The following is an 18,200-nucleotide window of genomic DNA, read 5'->3' on the forward strand; positions in this document are numbered from 1 at the left end:
TTGAGGTATAAAATTTTTTTATTTTTTTTATTTTTATTTATTTTTTTGGCTTTTTGAGACAAGGTTTCTCTGTGTAGTTTGGGTACCTGTCCTGCACCTTGCTCTGTAGACCAGGCTGGCCTTGAACTCAGAGATCCACCTGGCTCTGCCTCCAGAGTGCTGGGATTGAAGGCGTGGGCCACTGCTGCCCAGTGAGGTAGAATTTTAAAAGGCAGACAAAAGTCATCTACTGATTATTATCAACCTCCTGTGTTGGAAGCAAAAGTAAATGCCCTTTTGAGCCTCTTCTGCCCTCTGCTGGTCCCTCCCCTCATATCTTGGGATCCCCTCCTCTTCAGTGTTTCCCTTTCAATGTAGCAGTGCCTGGTGGTGTTCCTTTGAAGAGTACCTCAGAGGGCAGGACTATAATAACAGGGAGGTTACTTACTAGTCAGATTCAAAAACCCAAACAGCAATGAAAGTGAGACAAAGAAGTTGCAGCTTTTTTTTTTAATTTTCCCCCTTTTACACAAAACAAAGTAGAAGAAATGATTAAAACTGCCAAAGTAGTTAATTGGTAGAACATGTATTATTCACACACACACAAAATTCCAGGTAGGAAGGCAGGCTTATTTACAAGAAAACATGTAAAATTAAGGTGGGTGTCATGAAACATTAAAAAAACAAACAAACACATGCTACAACAGGTGCCACTGTTTACAGTGCCAGGGAGGTGAAAGAACAGAGGCAGATATACAAGGTTCAGGCTTCACAGCATCAGTGCAATGGATCCACAAACTATAGTACAGCTAGTTCATGGGTTAAAGAGTTGTTCCCAAATGTGTCCTAGTTGGGCCCTCAGAGGTTCACTCCTGCAGATTTCAACTGCTCTGAAAGTCTACCTACTGAAAGGGCATGTGATCACAGTAAGCTTAAGGAGTTACGAACGCTACACAGAGCAGTCGGTGTCAGCAGTCTGCTCTCAGCTGCAACCTGCAAGGGGAAGAAAGTCCAACACCAGTGTAGACACTGCTTCTAGTATAAACCTAGAGCCACTGAAATACAGCCAGCATTACGAGGGGGAAAAAACAAGAATTTTCAAGCTAACCTTTAAAGGCTTTTTTCTGGTCTTAAAAATTAATATGTGTTCTAGTTTTTTACTGAATGAACAAAGGAGACTTTTATATCCCTGGCTGGCCTTGGAGTAAAGTCACAGACATTTTAAGTCAGCTGCAAATCTGGAACAAAGAGAATGCTAAAATTCCCAAATACAATCTTCTGGAAGTTTGTTGTTCAAGAGCTGTTAAAACTTGACGCAGTGCAAAGGGAATGAGAGGCAATCTAAGCTGACAGATTCCTCATGTGGAAAAAAAAAAAAAAAAAAAGCAATGCTTCTGAAAACTGCTACATTTCGAGAGGAACACATACACTAAGGTGTGGAATTTTATCCTATTCCATGGGCATTCTCCCACAGTGGAAAAATCAGGAATGAATCTTAAGTGGTCTCTTCATCAAAAGTGGTAAACCTGGTCTCTGTACTCACAAAGATAAGACAGTTTGTTAAGCAGACTGTGGAAGCAGACAGTAGAACCAGCTTCCTGTAAGCCACAGACCACTACCTTGAATATAGCTTAAAGCAAACATCAACAATTATCCAAAGTCACAGTTCACTGTACAAAAGAGTAAAGGTCACCACTTTAGTATTTTAAAGAAAGTTGTCAAAAATAAAAACTCAATAAAGCAAGTTACGATGGGAATGCACTCAGCTACAGCTGGCACTGGACAAAGCACAAAGCCTGGCCTGTGGGAATCTCTATCAAGGGCAGAGTGAGGGAAGCAAAGAGCCACTGTTAACATCCAGACAGCACTGGACAACGGTTCCCAGGGAGGCAGGCAGGCGTGCTCCACTGAAGCCATATCACTCATTTTTCTTTTCTTTCTGCTTGAGAAGCTTGTTTATCTCCCTTTTAGCCATCCCAATGTACTTCAAAATGATTCCATGTTGATTTAGTCCAGGAAGCAGCAGCACAAAAGTCACTGAAATAAAGAAATGAAGTTAAGGAAACAGTATTTGACTCACAGTTGAAAGCAGGTAGACTCTGGAGGAAGCAAGATGAAACACCCTCTTCCTTCCCCACTCAGGATCCAGGAAGCATGCTTTCCTGCTGCCTGTGCATTCGTGCACATGCACTGTGCTCTCTATCTGACTACTCTTGTCGTTACTCTCCATAAGGCTTTATAAATATCCCGAAAACAAGGCCAGACTTCCGTAAGACTGTATGTATACACACAAGTGATTTGCCTAAATGCTGGCTATCACATTCCTTGAGACTGGAGTTACAGGCCGTTGTGAGCCAGCATGTGAGTACTGGAAATTGAACCAAACAAGTGATTTTAACAACAGAGCCCTACTTTAAGACCTGACTTGAATCTTTTTGCTCTTGAGAAAGGATCTCATGTAGCCCAGGCTGGTTTTGAATGTGACATGTGGCACACAGCTGGAGATGACTGAACTTCTGCTCCTAGTGCAGGAATCACAGCTTTGTCTAGTACTGAGTATCCTACCTGGGTCTTGATACACACACAGGGCAAGCACTCTACCAACCAAGCTATGTCTCTAGTCCTCACCTTGCTACACTTCTACAGGTCCTGAGAATACTCAATATCTATTTATTGACTACACTACAGTTAGATTTCCCTGCTAAAATGCAGGTGTGCTGTTTCCTCAATGACTTACCAATCAGGTAGGTGAGAAGCAGGTTGTGGACTTGCTGTCCCACCCAAGCAACTGCAGCAAGAGAAATGATCATCGTCATGAAGTACTGTTAAGAAAAGGAACAGGAATTTGTCAGCTCTAAGCAGCAGATGAACATGGGCAACTCTGAAGGTCTGCTTCACCACTCTACATTGTGCACAGGGGGCCAAAGCGCAGAGGCTTGTCTCACCACTTCAGAGGACCAAGCCATCATGCTGTACTCCATACACATGGGGGCTTAAACAGTTTTCTTTTAAAGGCTACGAAAGTAGGATCATTTTTATTACTTTTCTTTTATAGAATGTACATATGTTCCCTCTTAGAATTACTGTCTATACACATTAATAATGCTTTAAAATATAAACTATACTAAAATATAACCTTTCCAGTTAGCAACTTCCCAACAAAACCAAAGTTAAGATATGAGAACATGTTTTTTATGTTTGTGTCTTTTGTTTGTTTTGTTTTTTGTTTTTGTTTTTCCCAGACAGGGTTTCTCTGTGTAGTTTTGGTGCCTGTCCTGGATCTCTGTAGACCACGCTGGCCTCAAACTCACAGAGATCTGCCTGGCTCTACCTCCCATGTGCTGGGATTAAAGGGGTGCACCACCACCGCCAGGCTGTTTGTATCTTTTAATGGACATACAAGAGGGGGGAAAAAACCTTATCTCTACTATAATAAAAAGTTATATGCAAAATGTAAATTTTTTCTTTCAACAGTTTAGTCTACCACATATATCATTTATGAATACATGTAGGCATTACACCAAAGGGTAGTAAGTATTGAACTTCACTCCTAAAAAGGCTGTCACTAGACTGAAATCACAATAAACTCAGTATTTTGCTTCATATTTCAGTAAGTAAAAATAAAATAAAGTAATACCATTTTAGGCTTTTCTTCCTTTAGGGAAAAGAGGCGTTTCCACCAGCCCACAGCTCTGCGTCGAGTTTTTACTAGATTACTGCAGATCTCATGAAATCTTTGCTGTTGTTCAGTAGTCCTAGAAAAAAATTCTTTTTGTTATAAGTAAATGGCTATAGTACAGCTTATTTATTTTTCCTGACAAAGAATCTCACTCTCTGGCTGCCCCTGAACTCATGATCCTTCTGCCTCAGCACTGTGAAGTGCTAGTATTACAGACCTGAGCCACAGCGCCAGAGTTAAACTCTTGATCATCTGCTTCTTCCTCCCAAGTGCTGAAAACACAGGTGGGTGCCTCCACATGTGACAAGAATTATCTTCTAAACAAAGTATAAACAGACAATGGATAACCATTGATTGCAATTTTTAAAAATTGCGTTACTTTTAGTTTATGTGTGTTAAGTGTTTTGCCTACATGTTTGTTTATACACATATATGCAGTGCCTGGTACCTATAGAGGCCAGAACCTCTTCTGGGTGTTAGATCCCCTATAACTGGAGTTATAAACAGTTGTGGGTGCTAGCAATCAAAGTCAGGTCCTCTAAAGTGGGGCAAATGCTCTTATCCTTTGAGACCTTTCCAGACCCTAAAGTGACTACATTTTAAGACATCTTTCTAAGAACAGGAACATATTTTTTTATACATTTATGTGTGAGTCTGCATACATATTGAGTACACAGCATGGTGGAGGTGTGGAAATGAGAAGACAACCTATGGGAGTCATCATTCCTTCTACCATGTGGGCCCCAGGTTTCAAACTCAGGTAATCAGGCTTTGTGGCAGGGACCTTTACCAGCTGATCCACCTCACCAGCCCTGTATACATACTTCTAATAGACTAAGGGGCTAGTCCTAACGCCACATTTGATTAACTACAGTAACAGGAATCATGTCTTCTATGAGCTGTGTCCATGGTACAAATGTGGTTTTTCTATTTCAGTTTATTTTTCAGCTCCAAGCAAATTTTACAGTGTGCCCATCAGTGCTCCAAGTAGCTGCATTGAGGATCTGTAGTAGAATATACCAGGTCAGCAAGATGCTCAGAAGATAAAGATGCTTGCTGCCATGCCTGGTGACCTGAGTTCAATCCCCAGAACCCACAAGGAAGGAGAGAAACAAACTCTGGAAAGCTGCCCTCTAACTTCCACATGTACCAATGTACATGTGCATCTGGGTGGGTGCATTTAGATGGAGACAAATACATACACTTGATATCACTTGCTGGCGCACACACACATGCACTCAACTTACTTTAAAAAATAAAGAGCCCAATCCAAATTCCTTATAAACTCAGTTTGTGACAGAAAATGCAAGCAGCAAACAAAATGATTTCTTAGGTCTAAGAAAGCCACATTTTTCTCATTTCTAACCTGTCCCTCTGCTATTTTTGTGGTAAAGGTCCAGTACTAAAAAAGACCATGCTGCCCTCTATCCTGTACTGTTAGCCTGGCAAAGTGCAGTCACTGTGAGGATTTCTCAGATCATCCAAGCTGCCCATGGCCAAGGCTACGGATGTGGCTATAGTGTTCCTTCTTTCCCACATCATCCCAGATAACCAAAACTTAAAACTTGCCCCATGGATACTATTACTACAAACTATCTGTTTATCTCTAAAGACTTTGCTTCAGGATTATGAGTTAGTGAGTGAACTGCTGTCTGGCTAATGTAATGTCAAGGCCATAAACTTCCCCAAACATAACAGTATTAAACTCCTCATGGCAAGGGAAAAGCAGTTTGAATGACAAATCTTAACACTGACCATCATTCTTTAAAGAAACATGCTTATTTAAACCACACAAACTAACTCTGAAAATTATGTGAATTTGTCCTTACAGATCCAGAAGGTATACAGTAAAGGCTCTCATTTTTACAGATTATATAACTTGCTGTCATTTGAAAACAAAAAAACTAAGGGTGTAGGCAGAACACTAATCAATTGAAAATGTCAGCTGACAGAGAAAAATCTATTTCAATATCTGGTTCTGTTCATTATGTGTGCTTTTTCCTTCTTCCAGCAGAGAACAGAACTCAGGGTACCATGTGTTCTGGGAAAGCACTCAATACTGAGCTCTGAGAAATTCAACATTTCACTGGAATTTCAAACAGTTAATGTAATCCTTACCCACTTAACTATAATTTTAGGAAGTAACAAGTAACCATTCAGACAATGGTAAAAATGAGATCAACAGCTCATGTGTATCCACAGTAGAATCTTATCTACTCAGAATGCATTTGGTCAACTACCCCTGCACTACTCAGCCTTAAATACAACATACCTCTTGGTTTGTTTGGGGGAATGTAGGTTGTGAAAGATCTATCTGTGTAGCCAAGACAGGACCACAGCTTGTGTATATGTAGCCCACAATGGGCTCAATATAACAACGGGTCATCCAGATTACTGAGATTAGAGGTGTGCACCAACCCATATAGTTTAAAAGTCCAATAATGTTTTTTGTTTTGGTTTTTGGTTTTTAGTTTTTTGAGAGAGATTCTCTGTGTAGCTTTGGCACCTTTCCTGGAACTCACTCTATAGACCCAGCTGGCCTGGAAGTCACAGAGATCCAGCTGCCCCTGACTCCCAAGTGCTGGGACTAAAGGCAAGCACCACCACTGCCCGGCCACAATTAGGGTTTTGTTTATTTTTAAATAGTTTCTGTGTGTAGCTCAGGCTGTCCTGGAACTCAGATATCCAGCTGCCTCTGCTTCCCAAGTGCTGGATTAAAGGTGTGCACCAGTGTAAGGGAAGAACTGCCACCCAGGTGTCCTTCAAACCACTTTTAAGTTGCCAAAATGACCTAATACTGTTGTGTTTGAGGGAAGTTTGTGACCTGACAGCGCAAGGCATTTAACAAGAGAACCAGCCACTGACCCTGACATGAGGTTGTCCTCAAGTACAGACTCACAAATGAAGACACTCACACACTCAGAGAGACATATTTAAACAAGCTGAGTTCAAGGTCTATTAAGGGGGCTGGCTTAGTAGGCAAAGGCACATGTTGCAGAGCCTGTTGACCAACTTCAATCCCCAAGATCCATTAGTTAGGAGAGAACAAATGCTGGAAAGTTGCCCTCTGACCACTACATGCATGTTATGGCACATACACCCCACACCAAAATAAATAAATGTAATTTAAAAAAATAGAAGAGTTCTGTAATTCTTATTTAAAACATTACCTTTTAAAAATACCCTTACCTGCTGGCAGTGGAGCATGCCTTTAATCCCAGCACTCGGGAAGCAGAGGCAGGCAGATCTCTGTGATTTGAGGCCAGCCCGATGTACAGAGCAAGATCCAGGATAGGCAGAGCTACACAAAGAAATCCTGTATAGCCGGGTAGTGGTGGCACATGCCTTTAATCCCAGCACTTGGGAGGCAGAGCTAGGAGAATCTCTGTGAGTTCAAGGCTAGCCTGGTCTACATAGTGAGTTCCAGGGCAGGCTCCAAAGCTACACAGAGAAATTCTGTCAAAGAAAGAAAGAGAAAGAGAAAGAGAGAAAGAGAGAGAGGGAGAGAAAGGAAGGAAGGAAGGAAGGAAGGAAGGAAGGAAGGAAGGAAGGAAAAAAAAGAAATCCGGTCTCAAAAAACTAAAAAAATAAAATAAAAAATAATAATCTTTACTTTAAGAGGGCAGCGGTAGTGCAACCCTTTAATCCCAGCACTGAGGTGGCAGAGGCAGGTGGATCTCTGAATTCAAGGGCAGCCTGATCTACAAAGTGAGTTCCAGGACAGCCAGAGCTACACAGAAAAACCTTGTCATAAAAAAACCATTAAAACAAAAAACTTTAAGTGTAGGAAGTAAAACTGAATAAACATCAATAAACAACAACAAAAATCAAGTTTTTGACCAAAGTGAAATACAGAGATATAAGTACTGAAAACTCTTGACTCTTCTGAATTCAGCTAAGAAACTCTTCACATAAGAGAAATGACTAACTCCCAGCAGGTGTCTGATGGTTATAAGACAGTCTTCATTTAATCACAGTACACTATCATACATAGCCACCTACCATTTATTAGAGCCAAAAATCCTTGGTGCCAGAATGGGAACAAGGTAGTCAGCCAGGCACAAAAACATAACAAAACAGGAAACACCGGACAGCACAGATGGATCAAGATAATAGATAATCCTGTTAAAAACAAAGAAAATTAACCAATGTTAGAAAACCACTGGTCATTGTTCCTAACCAAAGATGTTTACTCCCTAGCCCACAGCTTCTCAAAGATGGAGCCGTTTCCTTTCTAACTTCCTTACAAGTAGTTTTCTAGAGGCATTATGGCATGATGTTTTCACAGCTATAGTAGTTCATGTAAATAAACAAAGAACAGTCAAAAACTCTGGGGTCGAACCAGGCAGCTGGAGGCAGAACCAGGCGGATGTCTGTAGTTCGAGGCCAGCCTGGTCAACAGAGTGAGATCCAGGACAGGCACCAAAACTACACTGAGAAACCCTGTCTCAAAAAACCAAAAATTCTGGGGTCCTCAATATTTATTAGAAGACTATAAAGGAAAGGTGTTCAAACACAAACATGAGTGTGCAGGATTTACTCAGCTGTGTCAGGTTACAACCTTACATAAGGACTACAAATTCTAGAGACTGGGTAAGCTGCTTGTAAGAAAGGCATTCCTTTCGGATTATGTACTACCAAAGCTCCCCTAAGCAAAGGCTGTGAGCCATCTGAGCACTTAGCAATAGAATCCCTCACTTACAGGAACAGCAGGGAGACCACACCCATGATGGCAGGTGGGAACCAGGCTCTTTCCCACCGAAGGACTTTGTCGGCCATCAGCATCACTTCTCCCCATCCTTGCAGCTGCTCTTCTAGACTCGCAGTCTCCGCAGCCTACATAACCAACAATTCAGAGTGTGACTTTAGCCGGGCGGCCATGGGGCCACTCCTTTAATCCCAGCACTTGGGAAGCAGAGCAAGGCTTGTGAGTTCAAGGCCAGCCTGGTCTACAGATCAAGGTCCAGGACGGGCACCAAAACTACATGGAGAAACCCTGTCTCAAAAAACCAACAACAAAAGAAAACAAAGCGTGTTACTTTACCAATCTCAACACTTTAGTGACTCAGAGAAAGCAAAAGCCTTCTAAGCCATTAAAACTGTTATCTTAAACAATCTGAGTCATGAAAAACTGCAATTTTGGCACCAAACATGAAAATCCATGGGTAGAAGAAAGCCAAACCCTTAATGGTCACTTTAGCACTGGGCCATATGTCCATGATGCAACATAACACTGGCAAGGTTTCACAATGTGGGAATAAATACTTCAATATTAATGAAAGTGAGCTTAATATGGTTAACTAATATCTCCAAATTCCCTCAGAGTAATGAAGCAGTGTTCAGAATATTACTAAATTGTTGGCTGATCGATGTTTGCTCATTTCATTTCAGGTGGTTGGCATTGATCTGTTGATTGGTCATTTTATTGATTTAAGCCCTTCTAAATGCATCAGGAAAACAGTCAGTACACACAATCTCTAAAATAGCTCTTTTGTATAATGGAATTACTTCGATGTTGGCAGTGTGGAATTAAAGAAAAGTACTCAAACTAAATTATGGGAGGCACTTAGAGTCTTCCATAATGGTTCCTCATCATCGATGATGGAATTTTGGCTAAATTTCACATTTCTCTTCACACTTGACAACTAGTCAAAAGCACACCTTTAGGATAAGCTATTGTGGCCTAAAGTCTTCAGGGACTTTGGTAAAGAAGGAAATTAGAACAAGAAGACCTCTCTATAGGAAAGCAGTTGCTCAGTCTGTGGAGGGTCCTGGATTCAACACCCAGGAACCACACACACACAAAGCCCACGAGATACATAAGCTTTTCACAAAGGAATATACAAATGATAGAGGACAGTCTGGACTACTTTTAATAAAGTTGAAATCTATGTCATAGTACTTCTGACTCTATATTACATGCTTAATACTGATATCGCCCCAAACTAGAAATCCTAAACATTTTACATGCTATACTTCAATGAATGCTCAAAACTGGAAAGGGTATTTTTATTTTAAGATGAGGAAACTGAGACAAAAAGAGGTTAATAATATCTTTAAATCCAGGACATATACTGTTCTCCTTAAAATGGTAATTGCTTTAATAGAAATAGTTGTTTGTGATCAGGCCCTCTCCTGTGACAATTTCCTTTTGCATCAATTAATCCTCTTACTGGATTATTTGCTGGTGTGTGTGTTGTGTAGGGGTAGTTTAAGGGTACAGGGTAAGCATCTCTACTGGATCGTTTGTTGGTAGGTGGAGGGTGTAGGGGGAATTTAAGGGGGCGGGGCAAACATCCTCTCAACACCAATGCAAAGTGGAAAAAAAAAATCTTGCACAATCCTGTAGTGCTGTCCTGTAGACACTTAACTTGCCGGCATTTAGGCTGTTAGAAGTGCAAAAGCAGAAGTTAAAAGCTGGTTGCTCTTTTCATTTCTGATATGGCCTGTCTTTCCCTGGGAAATGACAACAGAGAAAATGAAAACAAAAACTGTGAAGAAGTGAATGTGTCCTCCTAACACCAACCACCTCATGCAGTTCCCTCAAATCCGTGCTGATCATTTTAAAGTTGCGCCCAGTTCTGTGAGCCCCTTCTCCAGTACCCAACCCAGACCACTGCCAGGACCTCCGACGGTCCTTTCCGCTGAACCCGATTTCAGCTTCCTGTGGTGAACTCGCAGCCAGCTACAACAAATTCTCTGTCAGCGATAACTAATTCTCTGTAGCAGCCCTTTGACCCTCCACCCTTGCCCAAGTTTTAAGGGGAAAAGAACCACGCATACAATCCACCCAACATGAGATTAAAATCAAAGAGGACGGAACAGGTAGGTCTCCGGCCTGAGCCCCGAGCGCTAGACAAGGCCCCTGGCGGCCAAGCGCCCCAACCTGCCACCCAGGTTCCTTCTTGCCACGGTCTCCTTCTCACACTTCCTCACGCGCTGTCCTTGCCTCGTCGTGCACGCTCCCCGGAGGACGTTGGGGATCGGCAGTAGAGACCGCCAAGGTGGAGATGGGCAGGGAGCCGCAGGACCAAGCCTGGCAGCCCCCTGGAGTAACTGAGGCCGGGAGGCCTAACCGGAAGCGCCGAGGACAAGCCGAGGACCTCAACTCACCAGCAGGTTGCTGCTGCGGTTATCCCCCTCCGCCATCGTTCCGGAGCTCAGTCTCAACGCGCAGAAAACACTCCTTACCGACACCTTCACGGCGACCGAAGCGCGAGGGAACGCCCCGCAGGCTGCTTATATAGGCCGGCTGCCTTTCCCGACAGCCCTCGCGAAACTCGCTCCTCATTGGGTAGATGGCACTCCGGCTTCTGGGAAGCCAGGCCAACCGGCAGCCAGCGCATGACTTGAAATCCAGGTCAAAGGAGAGAGAGGCGGTGCGGAGTCCAAGGACTCCGACCAATCAGAGTACAGGGGTGTGGCCCGCTGGGGGCGGAGCGGAAGGAAGCGGTTCAACCGCCGTCCCTAGTCGCTCGCCCAGTTAGATCTCAGGACCTCTGCTTGGAGCAGTGGAGGATGCGCAGTGCTGTGTCAGCGGAGGTTAGAAGGGCGGAGGACGCTTTAGGCTCCTGTGGCACCTGCTAAGATTTAAGACTGGAAGGCTGGCGGCCCCCGCGTGAGAACTGCTGCTGCCATCGCGCCAGCAGTAACAGGTCCTATGAAAACACGGAAGATGCACCGACTCTAAAAGGGCTTCTTTTGCAGCCAGTCTTTGGGGAGTCGTTTGTGGCGCGCTTCACTTAATTGATAGAACTATGCGCACTTCAGGTAGCTAGGGGAGCGCTTCAGATGGAGCGATGGATAGGTGTAATTCAAATGATGGAGCACTTCAGATTGATACAGATTAATGGGTGTTGGGGGGAAGCCCTATTAAATATTGGCCTCAAATATTTTACATTTAACACATTTCATTCCTTAGGTAGTTACCAGGTTCTTTAAAGTCCTGGGAGATTTTTTTTTTTTTTAAATCCTGGAAGACCACACAGTGCTCCTAAATAAGCCTGGCCCTACCTGGAGCATGATGGTTCTATGAAAGGAGCATACAATTTGTCACAGATTTTGTGGAAAGTACTTGGATAAGGTACTAACACAGCATTTTTGGCTAGGAAGCTCGGATGAAGTGCTACTTCAAGGAAGTGCGTATGTGGGGGATGAGTGATATGACTCGGTCGATACAGAAACCTCGTTGGAGAAGATTTAAAGCCTAGAGAATTCCCTCCTTCACCTCGGTATTGAGAATAATAGGACCCCAACAGCTGTTACACAGGCTAAACAGTGAGGTGCCCATCTTGCTGGTAGCCCAGGAGCACCCACTTGCATAAGACAGGCAGGAGTACTGACTGGTTTTAAAACCCATCATTTCTACCTTCGGAACTTGGGCTGTTGCCTCAGAAAGCTTCAGAGTTTGATCTGGTGTTCCCAAAAAACAACAAGAAAAATGTAAAGCTCAGCTGCTGAGGCTGAGGTAAATGGCAGTTTCTCTAGATCACTTTTGTTGTGGACTGTTCCCAGACCCAGGTCCAAACCCAGCTCTCACTAACTTTCCAAATAGCCCAGGGATTAAAAACCTACTCTTTATTCCTAACTTCTGTTTTTGCACCACAACGTGAAGTGATCTCTTGAAATGTACCAGATGATGAAGCCCGTTCCACAGTCTTCCTCAGAACCTTGGCACAGCATGAACTCTGCCAAATACTCTCTTCCTTCAGAGCTTTCACTCCCAATAATGGTCTGCCAGTCTTGTCTTTTAAATATTGTCAAAATTAAGCTTCATACACTGCCTTTTGTTTTTAAAGACAGGGTTTCTCTTTATAGGCCCAGCTAGCCTGGAACTTGCTAGCAGACCAGGCTGGCCTTGAACTCACCTAGATTAAAGGCACTGACTTATCTAAGAACCTTCCTACTGAAGTAAAACTTTCACTGTTCAAAATCGAGTAAAATAATGTTTTTGAGAATTAAATTTTTTAATTTGGGGAAAAACAGAAAGCTACAAAACTGTGTTCCAAAACAAACTAACTTTCTGGGATCTACTTCAATAAATTCAGAATTTACATATTGTATCTTTTAAGACTTGAACCTTTATTATTTATTTTTTTGAAAAGCAGGTATTTCATACAATCTTTACCATGTTAATGCAAAGTAGGCATGTGTTGTTGTTTTTTTCCAAAAGATGCATTATGGACATTTTCAGGAAGCTGGTGTGATTTATTCAACTTTTAATCTTAAATACAAGCACAAAATTATATCCATCAGGAGGCATTACAACTTAAGAAAAAAGCCACTATTTGTACAGTTACTAGGACAAGGAAGATTCAGCTTAACTCAACTTGCTCTTAAATAAGGGGTAAAAAGAAAAAAAATCAAACATGAAATGTGTGTGATGTCACTGCCACCTGACATTCCAGGCGGAAACATAAGAGACTTTTAAAACTGGAAAAATAAGCAACACATTAATCTGAAACAGAGCTGAATCAAACATTAGGAAAGGGAAAACCACTGTTAATCAGCCTGTTTTGAGGGAGAAAAAAAAAAATCTGCTTCAGAACAACATCCAATTCTTTACCATCTTCAAATATCCAGCTGATTTTGAGTCTTTAACATTAGCACTAGACTCACCCAGTGAGCCCCAATTCTCAAAGGTTCTCTACTGGTTTCCTTTTTGAACCTAAGATCAGTTTGCATTTTGTAAGTGATGTTATCCAGCCCCCAAAGCAGGCAAAGTACAGGGAACTGCCTTCTCTTGAATCTTAGCAAAGCAATGATGCTGACTAGTACCTCTTACAAGGAATCTTCCTATCCTACCCAGTAAACTGATGATGAAGACTTCAGTGACTAATGCGTTAATTTTTTGCCTCCTTAATTTGGAGGGGGGGGTTCTAAATTACTGGCATTTTATAAATTCAACAAGATATAAAACAAAATAATGTTAGTTTTCATACTCATCTGAACACGTGAAACAACGCTGCTTCAGTGTGCTAGTTGTAAGGGCTAGGATGTATGTAGCTCAGGGGTAGAGCACTTGCCTAGCATGTGCAAGGTTCCATCCCTGCACTGCAGGAAATCCAGCTAACAGCAAGCAGCACAGCACTGACATATGCTGTGTTTGAATAGGAGTCTCAGGCTAGTTGTAGGTGTGCTCATTACTAAGAAAAGAATTGGGAGAAAAGAAGAACCAGCTCCTTTGATTTTAGTACTGCACAAGTAAGCCCCCAAGTAACTACAAAAAGGTGGAGGGAAATAGGCCAGGAAGACTCTGATTTAAAGTACTGCCTATAATACCCCAGATTAAAAAGGACCTAAGACTGCACATCAACTCTAATATTTGGCTGTACTTGCATTGCCCTGCTTGGCTTTTATTAAATGGCTCTTTCCTTAAATTTCACACATTGTAACAACCACAATTAAACAAAAACAATGTAGATAACACCAAACACTGGACAATATTAAGAAAACAACTAAGCGTAGGTAACAGAGGCAAGTGTTAAGAGAGCAAAGTGAAGGGAGTTTTTCCTTTGTATTACAAATTCTCACCCTGAACTTGGGATTTGAACTCTGAATCAGTGATCTAAGAAAGTAGATCAAGATCACCACCAGTGTCAAAAGAAATCATCTAGCCAACTGTGTGATCAGCTCATGACCAGAGACAGAAATACAAGACACTTTGGTAAAGGAAGAAACAGTTTCCTAAGTACCCAGGTTTCCATAGCTTGGTAGGGAAATCAACTGAAAACAGACTCTAGCTAATTAAAGACAACAAAACACAATACATTTCAATTCTCAAGGGTACTCTGTGAATTAGAAGAGGTTGTTGTATGGTTGTCCTGTACCCCCTGAATCATAAGAGTGGAGAGGAGGAAGTGGGGAGTAGAGGGGTGAGGAGTAAGGAGAGGAAGGGTTGGGGAGAAAGAAAATATCCCTGGTTTTACACAGGTATTTTGTCATCAAAAAACGTATGACTTCAAAACTATAGCACTCTACATGATTTAAGACATTCCCCCAATAGCCCTATTTTTTCCACTTGAGGATTCTTACAAAAGCTCAACCTGGCAAGGCTATTTGCACAGGAAGCCAAACCACACAGATAAGGGTTTTGTCCAGAGTGCAGTGAGCAAGCAGCAAGCTTTGAAGTACACGGTTGCTCCTATCTGCTCTATAACCAAGACCTACTCTTCTCTCAGGGACCACCTTAAAATAGAAAGGATGGGTAATTCATCAGAGGCACATTTTTTTTGGTTGTTTTTTTAAGCTGTCATATTTTTGCTTGGATTAAGGTGCCAGGTACTTCTGATGCCGGAAATTCATGGGAAATAAAATTCACCTATTACCAAGACAGAAGCCATTTTTGACCAGTATCACCACCCACAGGGACAAATAAATACGAGCTGGTTTTATCATTATGATAAAAGCTCTTCCTGACATGAAGAATGGCTGAAAATGACAAATCTTGAGAGAGCAAAAGTTATCAAGTACAGTTGCCCTCAATGCCTCTAGGGGAGAAAGCAGCATGCAAAATACAGTATGGCATCAATATTCCAGCTAGGCTGTTTTGTGAAAATAAGGCTCAAAAATCAATGAATAAAATCAAATGCAATGTGCTAAGTTCCTTAACTTGTCATTGGACACATGGAAATTCAAAACAGCGTCTTCCAATACTCATAATTAAGAAAGTGCTGACACTGGCATCCATCCTGTGAGGATCAGAATTAAACTTGTAGCAATCAGAGAAGAGCCCAGAGCCACATGGAGTGTTTCCATAGGACCTTTCAGGCTTGTGCGTAGAGGCTGGCAAATGTAAGTGGCCACTGCACTAGTTGCTAAAATGCTGGGAAAACAGACTCAAAATACTGTGTGCTATTCTGTGTTGATACGTGATTTTTAGCTCTATTCTAGTCTGGACTTCTATTGAGGATCAGCAGCGAGTACTGAAAATGCTAAATGATGCCTTGATCATGACTCACTACACTAGTCACTCAACAGTAAGCTATAAAATGATGCAGAAAGTAAATAGAACCCCTCACAGACCACCAGCTGAACTTAAAGGTGCTGGTGGGCATCACTTCGTATGCCCCCAAATGCCAGATAAACTAAAGCACTTTTAATTTACACCTTAAAATGTAAAAGAAAATTACACTTTGTAAATTAAAAGTATTAAATGAGAAAACTGAATTAAAAAACATTTCACTCTACCTCCACCAGAACATCACTTTATTGTGAACCTGTCATCAACAATGCAAACTCCAATAGGTTCTCTATCCTGGTTGTTTAAAAGGTAAAAGATTACATCAGATGAGCTACTTTCTATGAAAGAAACTACAGCAATCACAGAAGAGGGAAATTTTGAATGACCTCCAAAAAATGCACACTGTAAGCAAAAGGGAGTGCACATGAAATCAATGTCTGTTAGACTCATAACGTTTGGATGCACAGTGACAATTCTGGAAACTGTACATGATAAGAGTCACAGATATGACTGAAATGACCAGAGTTACACCTTGTATGTGATGATCAAACCTTTAAACAATCCTTGAATTTTCCATGTTTTCATTGGATTTGGAGAAGCTCCTGTTTTTGTCTCCAAATGGTAACGGCTGGAGACGAAAGTTTATGAAGTGTAAGGATTGAAATAAAAGTGAGTCTGACAGCTGGCTAATCTACCAGAGTGGGTCAAGGGGTAGCGGGGGAACAGGTAAACGATTGGGAGGAGTGGGATCCATAGGTGCTTTTCCCTTCATTTCAGAAGTCAGTTCTTCCAATGTAGTGTCTGTTATACTGCTCTCCTTTTTTTCAGTCCATTTCTGAAATTCATACAGCATAGCCTTTTGGTACTTACTGGTCAACCCAACCAGTACTGTTGCCAAGCAACAAGTGTTTCTCCAGAATCTGAATGCATCAACTCTTCCGTGGCTGTGAGTTCTTCGCGGCCCCAGTTTTCTCTGTTTCTGAGCGGGGTTTGTTTTCCTGGATTTTACACACAGGGTCAGGTGGAATGGAGTTCCAAGTCACTCTGTGCTCCGCAGCATCCCGATTTCTTTCTCAGCTAACCTCCTGACACATTTGCAGCTGTTCTGTGGCAGAAAGACAATCTCCGTGTGCAGGCAGTGAGCTTGCTTTCTTCACCTTTGACCCTGGCCATGGTGTTGGGCGTATCCCTGAGTGCAGCTGTCCTGCAGGATTCACTTCCTAGTACACCGAGATTTCCTAGGTTTCCTCAGAGTAAGCCCCCAGTTGCATCACCACCGACTGTGATGTGGCTTTGGATGCCTGAGGCTGAGTTGATTCTGGTGGATGTCTGACCTCGCTTAACCAGACTCATCTACTGTGTTGTCATTCACACCCAGGCTGTCCAACCTTCATACAGCTGAGCCAAGTTATCTAGATTAGTTGCTTCCTTAATGACATAGTCAACCTGTGAACATAGTTAGGACAAAATTGAAAACCACTGAGAACTTGCAAGGTCACAGTTTATATACAAATTTCAGGAGTTGTCTCTAGTAAGTTTTAGTCAATCCAATCACCAAAGGAAGACTGGGTTAAAAATCTGGTAAAAAAAAAAAAAAAAAAAAAAAAAGAAGGGATGCGCTCTATGACCACAGAGGATACACAGGCTGAGTGTCTTAGGAAAGTCAGAACCCTTAGAAGTATAGGGATCATAGGAGCCTACCCATCCCCCCACCATTATTTGCTCTCAGGGTTATGCCATGAAATGCTATGCTTAGAACATAACAATGATAAAAGTGTATGTATGCAAGAAATGGTTAGTCTTGGTAAAACGTATGGCATTCCTACAACTTTTCTCTAACTTTGAACATTTTTAATAATCAACAGTATGGCATTCCTACAACTTTTCTCTAACTTTGAACATTTTTAATAATCAACAGCTCAGTGGTAAAGTACCCACCCAGCACCTATCAGGACCTATGTTCAATCCCCAGTACCTGGAGGAGTGGGAGTGCACTATACAGACACACACAACTAATAACAGGGAAAAACTTTGGACAAAGACACATACGTATTCACAGGATTAGTCTACACCTCCAGAAACTGTCATCCTCCCTTCATCTGAAACTTTTAGAATCTTTTTTTCCCCCAAGACAGGGTTTCTCTGTATAGCTTTGTACCTTTCCTGGAACTCACTCTGTATCCCAGGCTGGTCTCGAACTCACAGAGATCTGCCTGCCTTTGCCTGAGTGCTGGGATTAAAGGCGTGTGCCACCACCGTGTGGCCAACTTTCAGAATCTTTCAAGTGAGTGGGAATTAACTTGAGTGTGGTGGATAATTAGAGCTTAATTTCTATGAAAGATGCTGCCTGAAAGGAAAGTCCTAAGTAGTGAAGAGTCAAGTTGTGAGGAGTCAAGTTGTGAGCATTTGACAATCTCAGAGCTTTGTTACTAATAACCTTCTGACTCCTGAATGTAAGTTTAGGGACTTTCTCTTTTTGTTCCTGAGCGAGGACAACTTGAGTGAGTTGTCTTTCTTTATTCCACCAAGTGAAACCAAGGATTGAACTTAGGTTGTCAAGCTTTTGTGGCAAGTGGCCTT

The 18,200-nt window shown here is 42.0% G+C and overlaps 2 protein-coding genes across 5 annotated transcripts in view; both read right to left on the reverse strand.

Annotated features, from left to right (window-relative positions):
• Positions 1-474: 474 nt before the first annotated feature.
• Positions 475-10,990, reverse strand: Arl6ip1 (ADP ribosylation factor like GTPase 6 interacting protein 1). Of its 2 annotated transcripts, none has more exons than XM_036209327.1 (6): positions 10,772-10,990; positions 8,361-8,494; positions 7,661-7,780; positions 3,617-3,734; positions 2,717-2,801; positions 475-2,016 (listed from the first exon to the last, which is right to left on the reverse strand). In XM_036209327.1, the coding sequence occupies exons 1-6, from the start codon at positions 10,805-10,807 to the stop codon at positions 1,898-1,900; spliced, it is 612 nt and encodes a 203-aa protein (XP_036065220.1). In that variant the 5' UTR covers positions 10,808-10,990; the 3' UTR covers positions 475-1,897. The 2 variants fall into 2 exon arrangements, with proteins under 2 accessions (XP_036065220.1, XP_036065230.1); XM_036209337.1 differs by lacking the exon at positions 10,772-10,990 and adding an exon at positions 10,029-10,050.
• A 1,730-nt stretch (positions 10,991-12,720) lies between these two features.
• Smg1 (SMG1 nonsense mediated mRNA decay associated PI3K related kinase) overlaps positions 12,721-18,200 on the reverse strand; it is a 102,128-nt gene continuing 96,648 nt past the window's right edge. For 2 of the 3 annotated variants that reach the window (XM_036190318.1, XM_036190339.1), the window contains one exon: positions 12,721-17,066. In XM_036190318.1, coding sequence (XP_036046211.1) covers positions 16,989-17,066 — 78 coding nt within the window. In that variant the 3' untranslated portion in view covers positions 12,721-16,988. The remainder of the gene's footprint in view (positions 17,067-18,200) is intronic. The other variant, XM_036190329.1, reaches the window with a different exon arrangement.

Source organism: Onychomys torridus, chromosome 1, assembly GCF_903995425.1.
Source record: "Onychomys torridus chromosome 1, mOncTor1.1, whole genome shotgun sequence".
Classification (NCBI taxonomy): Eukaryota; Metazoa; Chordata; class Mammalia; order Rodentia; family Cricetidae; genus Onychomys; species Onychomys torridus.